Below are 23,237 nucleotides of genomic sequence, written 5' to 3'. Positions count from 1 at the left end.
TTTTCTCTCTGCGAAATATGCCAGACTTATATCCAAAGGGTGTAGATTTGGGTGTGAAACCTTCCGCTCCCCCCTGTCCTCCTACCTTGCCCCCGTATCCGGGGCTCCAAGCTGAGGTTCAAACTACTCTGGTTTCAGTAGAAACTCAGACCATCGAAGTAAGAGATGAGAGGGAGGACAGGAGGCAAAGAGATAAAGAAAAGCAGCTTTCTCCAATCTATCCCTGGGACATGCGCAGAGCAGCCAGAGAGACTGAGGGACAGCCACACATGCTGTTGCCTCTTCATGAAGTGCCCACCGGGAGAAATTATCAGTCTATGAGAGTTAATAAGCCTTTTTCTTATCAAGAGATACAAAGAATTAAGGAGGATCTGGGAGACTATTTAGAGGACCCAGAAAAAATATATTAGAGCTTTTAAAGGTGTTACTCTGCATTATGACCTTACTTGGAAGGATGTGATGTATATCTTGGGACAAATGCTGACTCCCGATTCAAAGGCTCGAGTTTTGGGAAAAGCGGTTGCTTATGGAGATGAGTGGCTTGGTAATGAATCAGTGGGAAAGAGGGAGGACGAGATAACTGCCCTCCCCACTGGGAGTCAGGCGGTCCCAGCTACAGAACCAGACTGGGACTATAACACTGCTAAAGGAAGATGGGATCAGAGTCATTTTGTCAGATGTAGTCTTGAAGGACTCAGACAGGCGCTTTCTAAGCCTTTAAACTATGGCAAACTGGCAGACATAGAACAGGAGGAGAAGGAAGCTGCTGGTAAATTCCTAGACAGACTGAGAGAAGCCCTTCGCAGATTCACTGAGATTGGTCCCGAAAGTGAAGAGGGAAAAGGGATCTTAAAAGATAGATTTCTCACTCGGTCGGCTCCAGATATTCGCCGTAAGTTATCAAAACGGGCGTATGGACCAAATCAGTCTTTAGATAATCTGTTACAACTGGCTCAGACAGTCTATTATGGAAGGGAATATGAGGAAAAGAAAGAAAGGCAGAGAAAGACGAAGGAAAAGGCGGAAGCCTTCGCAATGGCTATGAAAACCGTTCTTAAACAGCCTGAGAAAAATGCCCAGAGGGACCCAGGTGAAAAGGGATGGGCTTGCTATTGCTGTGGAAAGGAGGGGCATCTCAAGCGGGATTGCCCTCAGGCATCTAAGCCGCCCCGGCTCCATGCCCGGTCTGCAAGGGACCACACTGGAGGAGAGACTGCCCCCAGAGGCGTAGGTCTCAGGGGTCTGACTCTCAAGACCATCAGGACTGAAGGTGCCCGGGGGTCCCCACACAAGCTCCCGTCCTAATTACACCTGAGGAGCCCCGGGTATTGATAACGGTGGGAGGCTAATCCGTCCATTTCCTTTTAGATACTGGGGCAACTTATTCCGTGCTTACTGAAGCCCCTGGCCCACTTTCTTCCCGATCCGCTTCCGTAATGGGACTGTCTGGATGAGCCAAAAGGTATTACTTCAGTTATTCTCTATCGTGCAACTGGGATTCTGTGCTATTTTCACACGAGTTTCTTATCGTGCCAGAATCACCCTCACCCCTTTTGGGGAGAGATATACTGAGAAAGGTCCATGCCTCTGTTTTCATGAATGTGGAGCCCTCCCTTTCTCTCCCTTTAGTTGAACAAAATGTGAATCCTAGAGTATGGGCTGATGGAAAATCTGTGGGTCGAGCACAAAATGCTATTCCTGTAGTTGTCAAGCTCAAAGACCCCCACTTATTCCCACATAAGAAGCAGTATCCACTGAAACCTGAGGTTAAGGAAGGGTTAAAACCCATCATTGAGCATTTAAAGGAGCAGGGACTGTTAGTTCCCTGTAACAGTCCATGCAACACTCCTATTCTGGGTATAAGGAAATCAAATGATAAATGGAGACTAGTTCAAGATTTACAAATAATAAATGAGGCTGTGGTTCCTTTACACCCCGTGGTGCCTAATCCTTATACTCCATTGTCTGAGATTCCTGAATGAGCCAAATATTTCTCAGTAATTGATTTGAAAGATGCCTTCTATTCAGTGCCTTTGGCGGAGGAAAGTCAATTTCTATTTGCCTTTGAAGACCCTACTCAGCCAGCTTCTCAGTTAACCTGGGCAGTTTTGCCCCAGGGATTTCGTGACAGTCCTCACTTACTTGGACAAAGTTTGTCACGGGATCTACAAAACTTTAATAGCTCTGAAGCGGTAGTGTTACAATATGTAGATGATATTTTGCTCTGTGCTGAGACAGAGGAAGCTTGTTCACGAGCCTCAGAAGATTTCTTAAACTTTCTGGCAGGCTGCGGTTACAAGGCATCAAGAGAAAAGGCTCAGCTTTGTCAACAATCTGTTAGATATCTGGGCCTAATCATATCAGAAGGGACTAGGGCCATAGGCCCCGAGAGAATTAAACCTATACTAAACCATCCCCTACCTATGACTTTAAGGCAATTGAGGGGATTTTGGGGAATCACAGGCTACTGTCCTATTTGGATTCCGGGCTATGGAGAACTTGCCCGGCCTTTATATAAACTTATAGCTGAAACTCAGCAGGCCCAAACCGACAAACTGGTTTGGTCTCCAGATACTCAAAAGGCTTTTAAGGTTCTTCAGACTGCTCTCCTGCAAGCTCCGGCTTTGAGTTTGCCCACAGGGTCAGAATTTAACCTGTTTGTCACTGAAAGAAAAGGTATGGCCTTGGGAGTTTTGACACAACCCCGGGGGCCTCACCAGCAACCTATTGCTTATCTAAGCAAAGAATTAGATGTAATTGCACGTGGGTGGCCCCACTGCGTAAGAGTAATTGGGGCAGCGGCTTTATTAGCACCTGAAGCTTTAAAAATAATTAATGGACGAAACCTGACTGTACTGACTTCTCATGATGTGAGTGGAATCTTGAATTCTAAGGTTAATATTTGGATGACAGACAGTAGGCTTCTTAAATATCAGTCACTGTTGTTAGAAGGACCAGTAACTAAGCTTAAAGTTTGTGGAAATTTAAATCCTGCCACTTTCCTTCCTGAGAAGGAAGATGAAGCACCTGATCACGATTGTTCCCAATTCCTAACTTTAAACTATGCAGCTCGGGAGGATCTAATGGATACCCCATTAGACAATCCTGACATGGAAATATTTACAGACGGCAGTTCTTTTGTTCGGGATGGAAAGCGCAAAGCAGGTTACGCTGTGGTGACTGCTGAACAGGTTTTAGAAGCAAAATCTCTCCCCCAGCGAACCCGTGCCCAGTTAGCGGAGCTTGTGGCTCTGACCCGAGCTCTAGAGTTAAGCAAAGGGCAGTGGGTGAATATCTACACTGATTCTAAGTATGCTTATTTGACTTTACATGCTCATGCTGCAATATGGAAAGAAAGACAGTTGAACACAGCAACAGGAGAACCTATTAAGCATTTCAGAGAGATTGAGAGACTTTTAACTGCTATCTATTGTCCTAAAGAAATAGCTGTTATGCATTGCAAAGGGCACAGCAGGGATGGGAGTAAAGTAGCTGCTGGTAACCTGTTAGCTGACTCTCAAGCCAAAAAAGCGGCACTTTACGAAACCCCCTCCCTACAGACGCCTTTGATATGGACAGGTCCTGTAGAACAAGAAAAACCACAATATACTGAGGAAGAATTAGAAAGAGCAAAGATTACTGATAAAGGATGGTTACAGTCCGAGGATGGACGATTAATAATTCCTGAAAATGCTCAGTGGAAAATTCTTAAGGGTTTACATCAGAGTTTTCATTTGGGTGTAGAAAGTACTTACCAGATGGCTTCTCGTTTGTTTGAAGGTAAAAATGTAATGAAAACTTTAAATATTATCAAACGGTGTGAGGTATGTCAGAAAAATAACCCAAAGACTGAAAAGCTAGCAAAATCTGGATTACAACGAAAGGGAAAGTATCCTGGAGAGGACTAGGAAATTGATTTTACTCATATGCCAAAAGCTAATGGATATTCTTGCTTACAAGTTTGGGTGGATACTTTTACTGGATGGATTGAGGCTTTCCCCTGTCGTAGTGAACAAGCTAAAGAGGTTATAAAGATTTTAATCCATGAAATTATCCCCAGGTTTGGGCTGCCACGGAGCCTTCAGAGTGACAATGGCTCCGCCTTTAAAGCTGCTGTAACTCAGGGGGTGTCTAAAGCTCTAGAAATAGAGTATCACTTACACTGTTCCTGGAGACCCCAATCCTCAGGAAAGGTTGAAAAAGCTAATGACATTATCAAAAGACATCTGTGCAAATTAACTCAAGAAACGCAGGACAACTGGATTAAAGTCCTACCCATAGCTTTAATGAGGGCTCAAACTGCCCCAAAAGAGGGACTGTCCCCCTTTGAATGTATTTATGGAAGGCCTTTCTTACGCACAGACATTGTTATAGATCCTGAAGCCTTGGAGTTAACTAATTATGTAACTCAGCTCTCAGCTTTTCAACAGGCATTAACCAAACTCCGGGAGATGACTCCTGACCCAGCCTCTGAATCCAACAAGCCTCTATTTGAGCCAGGAACCGAGGTCCTCATAAAAACACTGGGGTCTGGGGGCCCATCCCTCGAGCCCCTCTGGGAAGGCCCTTACCAGGTTATTCTTTCTTCTCCCACAGCTGTCAAAGTCCCAGGAATTGATTCATGGGTGCATCACACTCCAGTCAAGAGGTGGCACCCTGACCAGAACTAAGTGATGTCATTTTACGTTTTTACTTTCTATGCTCTGACTTTGTATGTTTCAGATGGGTCTGATAATCTATGTGAGCCTACTTCTGCTGACTCCAAAAATCCTGAGTCTGCCGTTTGATCCTCAAGACAATGCCTTCCTGTCCTGGGCTCACTCCTATGCTGCATTCCACAATCGGTCTAACTGCTGGGTCTGCGGAGCACTCCCCACTTCATCGGTGGAAGGCTTCCCGTGGTGGACATCTCCACTTCAAGCAAAAGACTTTCTCCAAGTCTGCGAATACCTTCGACAACAATCACATGTGATGCCTCTTCTTAAACTGATGACATCTAACAACCTTAAGATGGACTGATGTAACTATGGACATAATGTGACTTTTCATTTTGATTTTAACTTGGTTTAATGACTATTTTGCCTTACATCTGTAACTGTATAATGGGGTTTTCTAACCGTCTAAAAGCTTTTTATTTACAGATAGTTGTTCGAGCTCCTATGAGTGCCACAGCCTCCTCCAACTATTACTTGGAGCCCCTGGATCAGACATCCTCACTATGAGGATTAGGAGAATATGTTGCCTCACCAATTTAGGGACAATGCCCCTTGTCAGCTCGGAAGCAGTTATGGAATGAGAATGACGCCCCTTTTCCCTAGGCAACATAATTCTCCTAAAAGAAAAGGGGGGGAATGAGAGAGTCATTTCCTAGGCAAGTTGATAAGAAGTCTAGGGGTCCCCAAGGAGAGAGAGGTCTGGGATATTCAAGGAGGAAAAAAGGACAAACTTTTTTACTTTTTTTTCCTCTACATTCCTTAGGATTATATAACAATAATGTATCCTGCCTGAGGACAGTCTAAACCCTCTGGCTAATTCTGTTATCTTAAAACATAAATTATGGGAGTAGGTCTGGTCTTTACAAGGATGTATCCTGCCTGAGGACAATCTTTGGATTAAACCTTCTGGCCAACTCTGTTATTTTAAAATGTAAATTATGGGAGTGGGTCTGGTGAGGCCTTTACAACCTCCAGATATTCTTTGGATTCATTGGAGAGTATATAACTCCATTGCTAACACTAGCAAAGGGGGTACTCTTTTGCCCCCTTCTGATGCCTATGTCAGAAGCTTTCTCTACCTCCTTTATACTTTAATAAAACTTTATTACACAAAAGCTCTGAGCGATCCAGCCTCGTCTCTGGCCCCGGATTGTATTTGTCTCCTCCGGAGGCCAAGAATCCCGCGTCTTATCAGCAACAACCTTTCAATAGCATGTAATAAATTGAGTCAAACTATATTAAATTTCATTTTCATATAATAAGGAAAAATGGTACTAATTATACTGCCAAACATCTCTCACCTTAATCCTGTGATCCATATTAACAAATAGTTTTTCTGTTTTAACTTTGGATTAGTCTCTATAATATCCTGATTTAAAATAATACCAGAAGTTATTTTTTAATTGACTTTTTAATTGAAGGATAACTGATCTACAGAATTTTGTTGTTTTCTGTCAGACTTCAACATGAGTTAGCCCTAGGTATACATACACCCCCTCCCTTTTGAAACTCCCTCCCATCTCCCTCCCCATGCCACCCTTCTAGGTTGATACAGCCTTTTTTATGGTCAACACAAAGTCAGGGAAGTCAATACATCATAGAACACATCAATTCCTGCTCTAAATTCTGAAGCAGCAAAGAAAAATAATAGGATGTTGAATTCATCCAAAAGGTTCTGTTTTGTTATGGTAACATCCTTCCCTGGAGTGCATGCAGGCTAAGTGGCTTCAGTCATGGACGACTCTTTGCCACGCCACGAACTGTAGCCCGCCAGGTTCTTCTGTCAAAGGAATTCTCCAGGCAAGAATACTGGAGTGGGTTGCCAGTCCCTTCTCCAAGGGATCTTTCCCACCTAGAGATGGAACCCACGTCTCCTTAAGTGTCCTGTTTTGGCAGACGGGTTCTTTACCACTAGCGCCACCTGGCGTAAACCCTTTCCAAAAACAGTAAATTGAATGAATATATATATATATATATATATCACACATAGTCACTGGGGATTTTAACATCTGAAAATATCAGATGCTTTGGCAATATTACAATCGACAAGTGTTCGAAAGAATTCAAATGGTAGTTATGAAGGGCTACCATGAAGGTCTGTCTGGGTCCCAGGCACATTTCACTTGCCTTTGGCTCTTCACCCTGAGATCTCTGTTGCCTATTTCTCTTTGTAGCTGCCACCATCTAGAGAGTGACCAGGATAAGAGGTTTCCCTCTATCTGCCTGTGAATGCAGCTATGCTTAACCCCACTGTCCTCGGAGCTTCCAGGCTCTCCAGTTCCGAGTCCCCTCCACTCATGACATCATGGAAAATAGGATGGTGATACATGTACCTGTGGGGCTTCCCCTGTGGCTCAGATGGTAAAGAATCCACCTGCAATGCAGGAGAGATGCGTTCGACCCTTTGATCAGTCAGGAAGATCCCCTGGAGAAGGGACTGACTTACCCACTCCAGCATTCTTGCCTGGAAAATCCCATGGACAGAGAAGGCTGTCATTCGGTCCATGGGGTCACAAAGAATTGGACATGACTGAAGCGACTTAGCACGCACGCACACACACACACCGACTCACAGCAAACAAACCTAAATTAAACTAATTCATAAACAGTATAAAACGGTATGATATACAAAAAGAACACATACAAAAATACTTCATGGTTTTCTTTATTGCAAACAATGCCTGTATCATAATTGAAGGAAACCAGGTACATCATCCTGAAATATACCTGACATAAAAGTTATTTTGAGCTGAAGGCAATTAAGCAGTAAACACACAAAAAGATCGCTCTGTCCAAAGGCAGGAAATCAATTCTCCTTTTGATGAAGATACTCTAACCAGCCTACAGATGGCGCCAGAGGAATTTGCAAGTAAACCTCATTAAATGAAGATAAGGATTTTTAGTTTTGTCGCTCAGCCATGTTTCTTTCGCAACCCCATGTACTGTAGCAACCCCCTGACACCTCTGTCCATGGGATTCCCCAAGCCAGAACACTGGAGTGGGTTGCCATTTCCTTCTCCAGGGGATCTTCCTGACCCAGGGATCAAACCCATGTCTCTTACATCTCCTGTGTTGGCAGGTGGGTTCTTTACCACTAGCACCACCTGGGAAGCCCTTAAGATATACATAACCCAAGGACAAAACAGCTTTAATGGAGCTGTAACCTCAACGCTGAGATATGCCACACATAAGCCCGGCTTCAGCTGGGTTCGGGATCCTCTGTTGGCCTTCACAGGGCACGCCTCTGGACTCTAACCACCCAGACACCCTGTGCCACAGTTCTCCCATAGGCTTTAGCTCTCATCCCAGGTTTCCCAAGCTGTATTCATCCACGGCATTCAAGTCCTCCAGCTCTCAAAGGCTCCCTCTCCAGGACTCTCTCCTTTTCTCCAGTCTCCCAGACCTGTCTGAGCTCTGGCTGCTCCACCACCCATGCCCGTGAGCCCCGCTCCAAGCTTATCAAACTCACTCCTATGGGCTCTAGCCCTCCCCTGCCCAGACTCTCAGATTCCCCACACAGGCTCAAGTCCTTTCCCCAAGTCAACCCCCATCTTCACTTAGGACTGACCCTCTTAAGACGGCCGACAAAGGTCCATATGGTCAAAGTTATAGTTTTTCCAATAGTCACGTACGGATGTGAGTCGGACAATAAAGGCCGAGCACTGAAGAATTGACACTTTTGAATTGTGGTGTCGGAGGAGACTTGAGAGTCCCTTGAACAGCAAGGAGATCAAACCAGTCCATCCTAAAGGAAATCAGCCCTGAATATTCATTGGAAGGACTGATATTTAAGCTGAACCTCCAATACTTTGGCCACCTGATGAGAAGAGCTGACTCACTGGAAAAGACCCTGATGCTGCGAAAGATTGAAGGTGGGAGAAGGGGACAACAGAGGATGAGATGGTTGGATGGCACCACCGACTCAATGGACTCGAGTTTGAGCAAGCTCCGGGAATCGGTGAAGGACAGGGAAAGCCTAGTGTGCTGCAGTCCATGGGGCTGCAAAGAGTCAGACACAACTGAGTGACTGAATGATAACTCTTAAGACAGCTCAGGTCCCTTCCGAGTCTACCTGCTCCCTCCACACTCAGACTTGACCCTGGGCCCCAGCCCCTCCTCCAGGGCAAATCCACTTGCATCTCTGGAGCACTGGCCTCCCCAACCCTCCCAATCCCCTGCTTTGGGACCTCCAGGACCTGGAGAGGTCCAGTGTGCTGGTTCTGTTCCTTCAACAGGCCATGTGTGAACATCCAGCAAAGACACTGGCTCATATGTAATTTCAATATCAGCCATTCTGGTGTCTAGTGACTTCCAGGGCAATCTGACTTTGCATATCCCTGGAGTGATGACATTTAACTCATCTCAACTTACTTGACATCTGGTGATCTCACATGTTTGCCTAATTCTCCTTCCACCTTGTATTTATTATTTTTATTGGCCACACTGTGCAGCTTGTGGGATCTTAGTCCCCCAACCAGGGGCTGAACCAATGCCCTCGGCAGTGAAACGGTGGAGTCCTAACCACTGGACTGCCAGGGAAGCCCCTCCCTTCACCTTTTTTTTTTTTTTTCTCCCTTCACCTTTTAATTGATTTGCTGTTTTATTATTGACTTGAATTATTCTTTTTATCCTTTGTGAATCCTTCGTCAGATTTAGGTAAATGTCTTCTCCCAGTTTGCTTCTTGCTTTTTCATCACCTTCATGATGCCACTCGATGACCGGAACTTTGAACTTTAGATAACTTCCAACTTAATAACTTTTCGTTTTCGGTTGAGAGTTTTCTGTGTACTAGGAAATGTTGCCCACCCCGTGGTTATGGCAATCTCCTCTATTTTCTTCTTCTTTTTTTTGGCTGCACCATGTGGCTTGTGGGATCTTAGCTCCCTGACCAGGGATTGAACCTGCAGACTCCACAGTGGAAGCACGGAGTCCTAACCACCGGACCGCTAAGGAAGTCCCTACATTTTCTTACAGAACTCGGATAGACTTCTCAACTCACTGCCCCTACAGGATGTCTTCCTGTAATAACTAATAGCAATGCTAATGCTAATGAGAACAACAACAGCAGCTAATATTTATTGAGCTTACACAATATTCCAGATACATGTTCCGGGAGTTCACATGTACCAAACTCACCTAATGACCACAACAGCAGTATTAGGTAGGTGTGATTATCCCCACCTCACGAATAAAGCACAGCGGGTAAGAGCTCCTTCTCCCAGCGTCTCTCAGGCAGTGAGAGGTGGGAGGGTGGTGCTAACAGGTTGGGGTGAGCGCCACAAGAAAAGCTCTTCCACACACGTTCCACTAGCACAGTTTCACCTTAGAACACATCTGAAATACAACAGAGATGAAGCGGTGCTGGAAGGTTTCTATGTGCTCCTTGAAACTAACCTAATCCAGGAGATAACCGCTGACAGCTGAGTATGCTGTGATCAATAAGAAAAAGCGATTTCTCCAAATTCACCGCTCACACGACTTCTGACAGTCTATAAGCAGAAGAGTGACCAGTGAAGGCTTTCTTGCATTCACTCTCATCACTAATCTTCCTCATGTCGTGGAAGAAACGAATGTCGAAGGGAGGCCTTTGTAGACAAAAGGCTTTTCAATGGCGGGAATCCTCTCATGCTCTCGAAGCTGGTTTCCATGGTTACATGCGGCCTTTCCACATTCCTTACATTCAGAGGGCTTCTCACCAGTGTGGGTTTTCTGATGCTGTGTCAGCTGGTGGCCGTGACTGAAGGCCTTCCCACACTCCTGACACCCGTAGGGCTTAAACCCCGTGTGAATGCGCTCGTGCTTGACGAGGCTCGAGCCGTAGATGAAGGCCTTTCCGCACTCCTTGCATTTGTAAGGCGTTTCGCCAGTGTGGATCCTCTCATGCTGAGTGAGGTGGTAGCCGCAGTTAAAGGCCTTCCCGCATTCTGTACATTTATACGGCTTCTCCCCTGTGTGGATTCTCTCGTGCTTCACAAGACTCGAACCCCAACGGAAGGCCTTCCCACACTCCTTGCATTCGTGAGGCTTCTCCCCCGTGTGGATTTTCTGATGCTGGGTGAGATAGTTGACGCGGGTGAAGGCCTTGCCGCACTCCTGGCACTCGTAGGGCTTCTCCCCCGTGTGGATTCTCTTGTGTTGCACAAGGCTCGAGCCACAGATGAAGGCCTTCCCGCAGTCCTTACACTCGAAGGGCTTCTCACCACTGTGGATGCGCTTGTGCTGAATGAGCTTGTACACCCGGCTGAAGGTCTTGCCACAGTCTTTGCACTCGTAGTCCTTCTCACCCGTGTGGAATCTCTGATGCTGGGTGAGCTCGTCGCCGCGCCGGAAGGCCTTCCCGCAGTCCTTACATTCGTAAGGCTTCTCTCCCGTGTGGATTCTCCTATGGATCACGAGGCTCGAGCCCCATCGGAAGGCCTTCCCGCAGTCTTTACATTCATAAGGTTTCTCGCCGGTGTGGATTTTCTGATGCTGAGTAAGCTGATTGCCCCAACGGAAGGCCTTTTTACATTCTTTACATTGATAGGGTTTCTCGCCTGTGTGAATCTTCTGATGCTGAGTAAGCTGATAGCCTCGGCTAAAGGCCTTCCCACACTCCTTACATTCATAGGAATTTTCTCTGTTAGGGAGTCTCTGCTGTGGCCGGACAGGGGCGCTTTCTCTATAAGTGGGGGTATCCCCACAGCTGATTATCCTTTGACTGGCACGTCCCTCTTGAGGGGCCCGCGATCTGTCCAGCTCACCTTCACACATCCAGTCAAGGCCACGGGATTTACTTTTTCTATTTGAGGTCCCTTTGGAAAAATTCATCCCATAAGTGTTCTTTTGTGAAGGTAAACTCTTGGTCTCGTATGGTGATTCCAAATCTGGAGGAAAAAAAACCAACACACACACACAAACAAATCCAACATATTTTGTTACTTTTTAAGGAAACAAAACCAAAACTAATCACAAACCAAAATCTTCTCTAACAAAAACAAAACTTCTCCAGTGGGAAAAATATGAATCACCTAGAGCTCTTATTAAGATGCAGATTCCATGTCTAGCATCACAACACTTAATGTGGAAGCACTGGAGACATTCCTGCTAAAATCAAACCCAAAAGGCACTGACTGTTATTAATAGCTCTACTATTTCCTATCAGCTATAACAGTTAAGCAAAAAAAACCCCAAAAAACAAAAAAACCTGAAGGGACAAATCTCAAAAATGAAGATGAAAAAGATCATAATTTGTAGATGTGATGACAAGCCTGGAAAACCAAGAAAATCAAATATACCACGACTGTAAAAAACAAAAAGATATAGTTGGATGGTTGTATATACACACACACACACACACACACGTACTATCATTAAAAGTAATTCCTGATAGAAAGATTCAACATTCAAAAGATGATGTGTAGAACTAAATTTAATAATAAAACTGTGAAACACTTATGAGGCAATGCTTAGAAAAATCTGAGCATCAATAAAGATGCTAACTCAAGGGGCTACAAAACATCAAACATTTAAATTCATGAGTTCATAACAACACTAGAAAAATGTTAATGGCCAACTTAGAGCAGGCTAGGACACCAACCCTTTGTTATTAAAAGCTAATACTTTTTTTCGCTGAAAGAACAAAGATTTACCTTTCGACATGAGCAGTCCCACTACACCACCAATAAGCAAGTGGATCATGGTTACTCTTTAAAGAATTATTACACTGAACAAATGAAGAGGCAATGATAGAATATCATAATCTTGAACCCCAATGAAATACTGAATCACGGTACTGAGTGTCAGCAACTGCTAATGACACAAAAAGAGACACAAACAGATGTTGCTTCATGATGGAAGAACAGAGCACCCAAGAAACAGTATCACCAAATAATAATAATAATAATAATAATTTTATATATATATACAAAGAAAAGGAAGAAAGCACATGAAGCTGGGAAAATAACCACATCTCAGAAACTACTGATGGCACAGGGCCCTGTTTCACAAGCACTTGTCTCTCAACAGGGATGAAATACGAGAAGGAAAACCGACTGGGAGGGAAACAGAGTGAAGGTCAAGTTCAAGGTGGCAACTCCTTCCTCAGAGGCCCTGGGCCTGAGACCTTTGTGGGGAGCCCCCCAAACGCCTCAGGGGGGGCAGCTGCTCCCTGCCAGAGGGCTGCTCTGCACTGCTTTGGTATCTTTTCCCCTCAACCATCAAAGCTCTCTCTCCCTTGCTCCCGTAAGAGCATTGTGTCTGGCATAGAAACAAGATGTCTTGCTTTCAAAAGAAGAGAACGCCACAAGAGGCAGAACTTGGGGAAAAACTTATTGGCTCAAGATTTTTTTGATTGTGTTTCAGTCAAACGTGTCACAATCTAAATGTCAAAATGATAAAAGACTTCAGGAAACAGAAAGGATTGGAGGACAAAGAGGAAACCAGATGGGTAGACAAAGGGTCTTGTTTTAAGCTTATAGAGGCGAGTAGAACATGGCGGCTGAGCGTATGGATTTGGGGGCCAGAAATCTTAGGTACCATTTTTGCTTCTGCCTCCTTGACTGACCAAGTCACCCTGTGCCCCAGCATACTGATCTATAGTAATATAATAACTGCTCCTATCTCATCAACTAGTGAGAATGGGATGAAATATATTAATATACACACACACCATGCTCAGGATGCTTCCTGGTACATAGTAAGCACAATATTCAGTTCAGTTCAGTCGCTCAGTCGTGTCTGACTCTTTGCGACCCCATGAATCGCAGCATGCCAGGCCTCCCTGTCCATCACCAACTCCCCGAGTTTACTCAAACTCATTGCATATTATGGCTATTATTTTGCTAACAGAAAAATTAAGAAATTTCCTTAGATGTTTATAAGATGATATCATCTGGTGTTTAACTCAGAATTCACAGATTATAACTTTCAACCTCACTGCAGGTCCAGCGTGTAGGGAGTGGAATAGGCCCAGTGTGGTTTTACATGGATTCTGCTTGTTCAGTTTGCATCTACACAGAGGCTGGTATGCTAGAGAAACTCAGGTCATATGTCAGGCCATCTTCCCTACAGGTGGGTCCCCACAGTACCACCAACAGCAATCTGGGTGTAAACGTGGGCTCATAGCATGAAGCTTGGTTTCTCCGAAGATAGTCATGAAATAAAATAAATAAATACATTTATTTTCATAAGTTAAATAACCCCAATCAACCCTTTGGTCATTAAGGAAGAGAAGTAATTACATGAGGGCCAGACAGCGGTGGGAAGATCACAGATGGGTGAGGAGGTACAGGTGTACACGTGATGCCCATTTCCGACTGGACAAAGCTCAAAATGTCCCTTGAGAGCAGGAAGAAAGAAATTCAATGAGGCTCTTGAAAGGTGGTCCTGAAGCTCACCGTGGAGGGAGGTGATGGTGTGGGCACAGAGTCCGGGTTGTCCGAGGCAGGGAACTTACCCAGTGAGACCAGGTTACTGTAGTTCTCCAGCATCACATCCCAGTACAAGTCCCTCTGCCTGGAGTCCAGACATGCCCACTCCTCCTGAGAGAAGTCGATGGCCACATCCGAGAAGGTCACCAAACCCACGCGTCCCTGATGGAGCAGAAGGACATGACTTCAAGATGAAGGAGGGGGAGGGAGGCCCATACTCTGTGCAGGGGTGGACACAGCGAGCAGATTAAAGGCCTGGGACCTGGGTGGGGGTCAGGGAGGTCACCGCTGCGACTAACGCTTAGCCCCTCCTGCTGCAAGGAAGACCATAGACACCATGGGGAATTCTAACCATGCCATTCTGCCAGGAAATGGCTAAAACAAGCCCAGGTTTCTCTTGTGCACAAGTACTGAGCCTGCTACATGCCTGTCTCATAAATTCTCAGCAAGCGTGGATTCCTACAGCATTTCTGTTCTCTTTAAGGAGAAAGGAAAAAAAAAATTGCCAGGGGTTTGCTTCCTGAATATAAAATCTTTTTCACCTTAGAAAATCAGGCTTGCAGGTTTGAATGTTTTCGAGCCTCAGGCTCATCATTTTGCCAGGTTATCTTTTATGAGGTCCGCCTCTGTGATGACAAAAGCAGTTTTTTTCTTTTTTTTTTTTTTAACTCCATCAATATTGACAGGGTAACAGGCAGGAAGGCCAGGGGTCTCCAAACGAGGAGATAGGCTGCAACTGTTTAATCTCTCCCTGAAGCGGCAGGAGGAAACAAACTACAAGTGTCAGATTTTTTTTCCTTCTCTATACAAAATTAAAAGGAGGTTTCTCTTAAAATTCTGTGTTGCCATGACGACACCTGGTTCCACCTGAACTTAACTCTTCTCACTTGATCTTAGCCAAAAGGCCGAGAAGCGATGAACTTAACTCTTCTCAAACCTTGAGCTAACCAATGTGCTTTTCTTATGGAAATACTTTTCTTAAACTATGTTAATGAAACTATGTATTTGCTTTGGAATTTGCCTTTCTTCAAAATGATTCTACCTAAGACTAATTTTTTTCTTTTCTCAAACCTTGGGCTGATAACAGCTCAACAAACCAGTATTCGTATCAATTGTTTTATGACTGGGGGATGACACACCTCGTTCCATCCTGTCTCAAAAATGCCTATTGTGGGAGAGGGGCCTGGTGAGACTCCCTCAGCCTTGAGGTGCCTCTCTTATCTGATAAACAGCTTTCTAACTGACAAAAAACAGCTTGCAAAAAACTAACAAGGGGGCACTCTCCATCCCCCTTCTGATGTATATGTCAGAAGCTTCTCTGTCTCTTAATAAAACTCTGCTACACAAAAGTTCTTGAGTGATCAAGCCTGGTCCCTGATCCCGAAGCTAAATCTTCTTTAGAGGTCATGAATCTGACACCGTTCACTGTAAGCTGTCAATATGAACGGATTAGACTGAATTATTACAGTCATACATTTAGGTTGAGTAAAATGTCTTAAGTTCCCTGATTCCAGGAGTATACAATCATCTATTACTTTTATCTGAAATGACCTTCTTATCTGTTAACCACCCACTAACCCTGCCTTTTCTTTTTTCCTGATTTAGAGGAAATAGATATCAAATGATTTGGGAACACACAGACAGGTCTGTTTAAAACAAAATTCATCTCCTGGGTCCCCTGACAGGAACATGATCTCTGAGCCAGGGCTTCGTCACCCTCCAATTCTTTGTAAAGCCTGAGCCTGGGAAGATCAGTGGAGGTGAGAGAGGAATCTCATGTGGTCAAATGGGACCAACGTCTTGAACTCATCAAATCGTGGACCTGACTCAAATATTTCTCCCAAGGTAGTTTCTGCTTCCATTGTTGCAATTACTGTTGACAAAAAAAGTGAGCAGGGGAGAGACACTGAGTAACTAGCTCAAGGGTTCAGTGAAAAACTTTAGCCACAGAGGTGGGTACAGGGCTACACTGCATCATTATTTGCTGGAGCAGGTCTTCGGTGGGACTCACTTGGGCAGGAGGCTTCACAGTATTTCACAGAAGTATGCACAGGACCCAACATCACAGCTCAAGATGGAAAGAGAAACACACACTCACGTGGGCCATAGTTCTAGAAGTCAAGGACTGGTCAGTGCTCCTTGGGTCTCCGTTACTGAAGACACAAAATCCAGAGATGCCAGATCTACAAGAGGAAAACGAGGAGTGAAAATAAGTGCACCCTGGTCCCCAAATGACTTAGTACAGCCTTCTCACTCCACCTTCGCTGCCAAAGAACCCCATCTTCTTCCCCTACAAGCACACAAAAACACAACTGGAGAAGATTAAAAGGATTCTGGAAAAATCCAGTTCTCCCCGAAACTCCAGGAAACCCAGCTGCACAGATGGGGCAGAGGAGCTCTTATTTTATGTCTTGAAATTAGATCTCACACTGGAATGGGAGGATTCCTGGCCAGCTCCCTGGTTGGGGATATGGCTGAGAATCCAGCCTTGACCAAAGAGGGGTGCGGCCTTTGCCCTCAGCCTCTGACGTCGCACATGACAGGGATGTCTTTGCTTTGGGTAGGAGCAGGCCACACTGTGCCTTAGGGTGGGAGCTGGCCACACCAGGAAGACCACTCAGGTGGTGGGCGGGGATGGGGGGACCCTGGCTCATGGGCTGCAAGTTGACTTGGGGACTGAGATCAACATCTGGATAACACATCAATCACCTACGCCCACAGGACCCATCAATGATGTCCACGTGAGGAAGCCGAGTGGAAACTCCAAACGCTGAAGCTCAGGGGCGCTGCCCTGGCCGGCAGTACTCTGAGCCCGCTGTCGCTCGCTGACGCTGGCACAACGTCAGCTGGCGGCCTGACTTCCGGGAGAAGGCGCCGGAAGCCCCAGGGCGGAACTCGCTGGGCCCCACCCTGTATACCTGCCTCCCTGGTGGCTGTCAGCCTGCATCCCTGCCCTGTCATTCACAGCAACCAGGAGTGGGGCAGCGTTCGGCGAGTTCCAGGAGCCCCTCTAGTCCCGAGTTAGGAAACCTGAGGGTGGTTTAGGGAAGCTCCTGAACCTGTCTTTGGTGTGACGATGGAGGGGGGCTCTGTGTGGAGACCCGGCCCTCAACGTTCACTGATGGAGGCTGGGGGAGCCTGGGCAGAGGGCCCGTTACGGTCACTCACACCGTCCAGGGTGGGGGCGCTGCACCATGCCGAGTGGAGCTCTTCCGGCCTCTGGACAGGGTCAAGTCACCAAGACTTGGCAGGCGGACAAGGCGGAGAGAGAACTACCCAGATAGGGTCTGGCATTCTGAATCCAGCAAAGCTGGCTGCATAAATACATGCAGAATATCAAAGTGAAAATGTACTAGAGGGCTATTCAATGCTAAGTCAGAAGAAATGCTTGAAGACATGAAAAAATTTTCAGGTATATTGTCAGTAAGAAAATCAGGCTATTGAAACGACGTTTCTCAATACGCATACATACATGTTTATATACAATATACACCATGATCGAGATATATCTATATATATATATATATATATAAACACACATACATGTTGAGACAGATTCTCAAAAGATAAAGTTCCACTCTCTTTTGCAAAGGGGACCTCTTGAACTTGCAGAAATATCTCTGGATAACTTATTTTGGGGATTTTTTTTTTTTAACTGAATAACATCTCGTTTCTTTTTACTTCCTAATACCTAAACCAACTCTGTGATGTCTACATCCTCCCACATATGTTGGAGGACTGACTGGGAAAAAATGGCTAAAATGCCAACTGATGCCCCACAGATACTGATAGGTATCTTGATGCTGCTTAGTCTTAGTCTTGAAGGGAGGGTGAGCTCTGCTTTTGAACCTGTCCTTCAGCCACAGTGTCCTGTACATAAACACTAAATCCCCTAACCCTACTAGCGTTCTCGTTGCATGCAACGCTATTAGGAGAAAATATGTAAGGTGTAAAACATAGAAAATGAATTCATTTATTGACACATAGAGTCCGTCATTTGGAAGTACTTTGGTCATGATCTGACATCATGAGAATGAAGCCCTCTTCCTAGCAGCTCTCAGGGTACATCACCCAGAATTCTCCAAACCCATAAATCCATAAGCTCATGATGAAAACCTCCGATTCCAACAGAGGGGCAGCCTACAAAATACCTGACCAGTTCCTCTTAAAACCACCAAGGTTGTCAGAAACAAGGGAAGTGTAAGAAATCAGCACAGCCTCGATGAGCTTAAGGAGACATGACAACGAAATGTAATGTGGTATCCTGGACGGGATCCTGGAACAGATGAAAACCACTGTGTAAAAACTAGGGAAACCTGTGGGGCTTCCCTGGTGGTCCAGCGGTTAAGATGTTGGCAGTTCCACTGCAGGGGGTGAGGGTTCGATCTCTGGTGGGGGAACTAAGATCCCACATGCCTCACAGCCAGATAATAACAAATAAATAAATAAATAAATGTAGTCAAAACTGTTTTTAAAAAAGCATTAAGGAAATCTGAATAAAGCATGGATTTCAGTTAACAGTAACATTCCAGAATTGGTTCATTAACTGCAACTAATATCCCATAATAATATGAGTTGTAAATAATAGGAGAAACTGGGTGCAGGGTACCTGGGAATTCTGTGTACTATCTTTGCAATTTTTCTGTAAAACTAAAACTGAAAAAAAAAAGGAAAACGGTTCTATAAAATACAATCTATTAAAAAGAACAATTTGCAACCACATGTGGCCCACAAAGCACAAAATATTTAATATGGGACCCTTTAGAGAAAAAATTTGCCAAACCCTGCTCAAGACCTAGAACCCACACACAGCATCAAACTGTACTGCCTCTCATCATTTGTAAAAAGATGTAACTGAAACTGTCAGACCTCAAATAAGACCTGGCTGATAACAACAAATTTCTATTTAGTGATTACTAGAGGAAAAAAAACAACACCTTGCTTTCAATGACAAAGACCTTTGCTCAAACCCCATTCTTAAAAACCTCACAAAGCTCAACACTTTGTCATTAATTCACTAAAACAATCAAACCCTTCTCCTTTCTTACTGTGCTCTGAAAGTCAGTCCTGTGCAAGAGACCAAAGATATGTAGCCTTTGATTCCACCTAAAAATTAATATCATAATATATTACCATATCACATGCTAAAACTGCTAACATTAACCTCCCAGTAGTATCCCTTGATCCTATTGGATTCTTAGAAGATCACACGAGAGGATGTGAACAATTTGCCTACTGAATATGTGAGTATTCATGATAGAGGGCTGGTCAATGGGGAAGACACCTGCACAATTGCTTGGGAAGCAATTATTGAATTAATACAGAGGACATTTCAGGTCAAGGAAAGCAAATATTCTTAAGTGCTACAGATTCAGATCATTTACTGAACAAAAAGTTCACCTGGAACTTGATGTGAAGATCTATGATAATCTGTCTTCTTCTTCAGGATGCTTTTTCTGGAGGACAGCCGGCCTGGAGGAAAGAATGGACAGAATGAGACACTGGGGCCTTTCCAGAGCACAGACTACATCAGGAAATACCCTCCCATTTCCAGTCTCAAAATGAGGTAATCGCTTTCCTCAAAGACTAAATTGGCAAAGCAAAAACTACACTCCCTGATACATAACTGTACTTTTTTGTTGCCTGCCTAAGTACAGCTATTTCACACCAGTATTTTTGAACCAAATCCTTTCAGGGAAAGCTGTGTCAGTCTTGAAGAATCAAAGTTACATAGTTAAAGGCCATAAAGAGATGTTTTCATTCTTCCTAGTTTAAAGAGAATAGACTTTAAGTAGGGAGCTTCGCACAGAAAAATCTAATTAAAGAGCTAAAATTAATTTTAAGGAAAGCATGGGCCTGGGTAATAGCATAAGTCTTCATAAAGCTAAAAAAAGACAGAGCAAATACCCTCCAAGACCACACCTAAGATGTGGTACATATGTACAATGGAATATTACTCAGTCATAAAAAGGAATAAAACTGGATCATTTGTAGAGACGTGGATGGGCCTACAGTTTCTCATACAGAGTGAAGTTAGAAAAATAAATATCATCTATTAATGCCTATGTGTGGAATCCAGAAAAATGGTACAGATGAACCTAGTTCCAGGGCAGGAATGGAGACAGGGACCTACAGAATGGACATGTGGACACAGGGCCGGGGCAGGGAGAGGTGGGTGGGATGAACTGGGAGATCAGGGCTGACATATACACAGACCAAGCGTGAAACAACCACTGGGGGCTTCGGTAGTGCACAGGGGCTCAGCGTGGTGCTCTCTGATGACCTAGGGGGCTGGATGGGTGGGGGGTGCTGGGAGGCAGGCCCAAGAGCAAGGGGATGGGAGTGTACTTACAGCTGATCCACTTCGTTATACAGCAGAAACTAACACAACATTGTGAAGCAGTTATACTCAAAAAAAAAAAAAAAAAAAAGGCACCGAAAACAAGAAGGGTGCACCCAGATGTATTTCAGAGATTCCGGGAGACTAGGCTCTACTAATTGGGGGTACCCCGCCCTCCCGCACCTCCCAGGTCAGGGACCTCGCCCTTCCAAAATAGAATCCCCACCCCCCCACCCCGGGACCCTTCCATCTTGTCACTCAGATAGCCTGGACTTTAGAAGGACGGCACCTCTAGCTCTAAAGTCGCCATCTCCTGCCGACACCTGTGTCAATTCCCGTCATTTTCATTACAGGGTTCGGGCTCCCACGTCCCTTGGGGGCCGCTGTGCCCCGGCAAGCAAGAACGTGAGGGCGGAGGGACCAGCGGAGACACCGGAGCTACAGGTGATACCGTCACACACCCCCTCCCCGGGCTCACTCAATCCGTGTCCACACACCCGGGCGCCAGCCTGCACCTGTCACAGCTGAACAAACGCACACACCGCGGCTGCGACACACCGCCTGACGCCCCCGCCAGAGACACGGCGCCCGGCTCCGCCAACCCCACAGACACGTCAAGGCGGCTCTCACAGCCCCGCCGCCCCCGCCAGAGCCCACGCGCGTGGAACTCACGCGGAGCGGAGCGGAGGCGTCCGAGTCCGAGTCTCACACGCACCGGGGGTGAGGGATACGCAGCCGCGGGGATGGGGCCAGGTAGCCTCCCCGCTTCACACACTCATGCGCAAGTGCGTCACAACCGCAGGGACCCGGCCCATGTCCCTCACCGACGCCCACGCGCACCTTAGTCTGTAGACAAGGCCGAGTCCCATCACACACACACACATACACACACACACGCACACGCTCGCACTCCTTCCGCAGCGGTTCCCGAAGCCACAGGCCGACGCTCCGTTTCGGGCCTCTGGGCCTTTTCCCGAACCGCCACCGCCCGCCGCCTTCCACTGCAGGTTTCTTCCCAGGATGCTAATTACTCACCGCTCTGGGCCCAACAACTAACACGGTGTCGGGAGGGAGGGAGCGCAGGCGTGCAGGTTAACTCCGGACAGCGTCGCCAGGAAACCAGAGCGTAAAAAAAAAAAACAAAACTGACGCGCAGAAAGCGCATCTCCCAGCATGCAACTCCCGGCAAGGCTAATGGACTCGTGTCCCAAAGCCCTCTGGGAAACGTAGTCCAAAAAAAGGGGAATTTGCGGAGCTGAAAGCTCATGGGCTCTTTTTCCCAGCATGCAACTCCGCAACGGCCCTACTAGAGCTGTGCCTCAGAGTCTTCTGGGAAGTGTAGTTCTCATCTCAGGTAATACACGCGATACCTCAGAAGGCATCTCTCCCTGCGTATAAAGGAGTTGTAGCCCCCAGACTTGGGACGGAGTGTATTACAGAGTCGCAGAGTTTGTAAATGCTGGGAGCTCAGATCTCTTTTCTTTTATTACTCATTTTAGTATTAGTATCATTACTACTACTGCTTAAAAAAAGAAAAAACCTTTTTATTTCATGCTGGAGTATAAACGGCAACCCACTCAGTATTGCTTGCCTGGAAAATTCTAAGGACAGAGGAGCCTGGCGAGCTGCAGTCTATGAGGATGCAAAGAGTCAGACAGGGCTGAGCACAAATTACTCTTATAGCTGATTAATAATGTGGTGATAGTTTCAGGTAGACAGCAAAAGGACTCAGCCATGCGTATATATGTATCCACTCTCCCCCAAACTCCCCTCCCATTCAGGCTGCCACGTGACTTTGAGCAGAGTTCCCTGTGTTATACAGTAGGACCTTGTTGATTATTCATCTTAAATATAGCAGCGTGTGCATGTCCATCCCAAACTTCCTAACTATCCCTTTCCTCCTTCTAACAGGAAAAAAAGCTTTATTAAGTTCTTACATGTACATCTTGGACTTCCCAGACGGCACTAATAGTAAAGAAAGTGAAAAGTGAAGTCACTCAGTCGTGTCCGATTCTTTGCGACCCCGTGGACTGTAGCCTACCAGGCGCCTCCCTCCATGGGATTCTCCAGGCAAGAATACTGGAGTGGGTTGCCATTTCCTTCTCCAGTGGATCTTCCTTATCCAGGGATCAAACCCAGGTCTCCCGTTTTGCAGGCAGACGCTTTAACCTCTGAGCCACCAGGGAAGCCCCCCCTGCAAATGCAGGAGATTTAAGAGACCAGGCTTTGATCCCTGGGTCAGGAGGATCATCTGGAGGAGGGCATGGCAACCCACTCCAGTATTCTTGCCTGGAGAATCCCGTGGACAGAGGAGCCTGGCAAGCTACAGTCCATCAGGTCGCAGAGACAGACACGGATGAAGCGATTTAGCATGCAAACATGTACGTGAGAGCTTTCAGAAGAGAATGAAGACCTGAAGAACTGACCAGAGCAGGAAGCTTTTATACATTTTAGACAAAGAAAGGATAAATTTGTTAAGTATTGACAGTGCAATGAGCAAGTGAGAGTCCAATTAGGGCTTGGTAATCCTTATCTTTGGACTTCCCTGGTGGGTCAGTGGTAAAGAACCCGCCTGCCGATGCAGGAGACACAGGAGACTCAGGTTTGATCCCTGGAAGCACCGAGGATGGTGGAGATAAGCATGGCTGCTTTCACGGGCAGATAGAGGGAAGCCTCTTATCCTGGTCACTTTCTAGATGGTGGTAGCTACAAAGAGAAATAGGCAACAGAGATCTCGGAGTGAAGAGCCAAAGGAAAACGAAATGTCCCTGG

The 23,237-nt window shown here is 45.7% G+C and overlaps 1 protein-coding gene across 2 annotated transcripts; it reads right to left on the bottom strand.

The window, feature by feature from the left end:
* Window positions 1-9,762: 9,762 nt before the first annotated feature.
* Window positions 9,763-21,631, bottom strand: ZNF331 (zinc finger protein 331). 2 transcript variants are annotated; one of them, XM_043435055.1, is made up of 5 exons: window positions 21,501-21,631; window positions 19,526-19,597; window positions 16,224-16,308; window positions 14,152-14,287; window positions 9,763-11,581 (listed from the first exon to the last, which is right to left on the bottom strand). In XM_043435055.1, exons 3-5 carry the CDS (start codon window positions 16,230-16,232, stop codon window positions 10,266-10,268), a joined length of 1,461 nt encoding a protein of 486 aa, XP_043290990.1. In that variant the 5' UTR covers window positions 16,233-16,308; window positions 19,526-19,597; window positions 21,501-21,631; the 3' UTR covers window positions 9,763-10,265. The 2 variants fall into 2 exon arrangements, with proteins under 2 accessions (XP_043290990.1, XP_043290991.1); XM_043435056.1 differs by lacking the exons at window positions 16,224-16,308; window positions 19,526-19,597; window positions 21,501-21,631 and having other exon boundaries at window positions 14,093-14,284.
* Window positions 21,632-23,237: the final 1,606 nt, after the last annotated feature.

The sequence above is a fragment of the Cervus canadensis genome, chromosome 18 (genome assembly GCF_019320065.1).
Source record: "Cervus canadensis isolate Bull #8, Minnesota chromosome 18, ASM1932006v1, whole genome shotgun sequence".
Taxonomy (NCBI): Eukaryota; Metazoa; Chordata; class Mammalia; order Artiodactyla; family Cervidae; genus Cervus; species Cervus canadensis.
Note: the sequence above shows the minus strand (reverse complement) of the source record. Positions and strands in the feature narration are given on the sequence as shown.

Coding starts and splice junctions, on each gene's coding strand:
- ZNF331 (XM_043435055.1), bottom strand. Junction 11,582..14,151: donor CAGTAACCTGGTCTCACTGG/GTAAGTTCCCTG, acceptor TTTTTCCTCCAG/ATTTGGAATCACCATACGAG.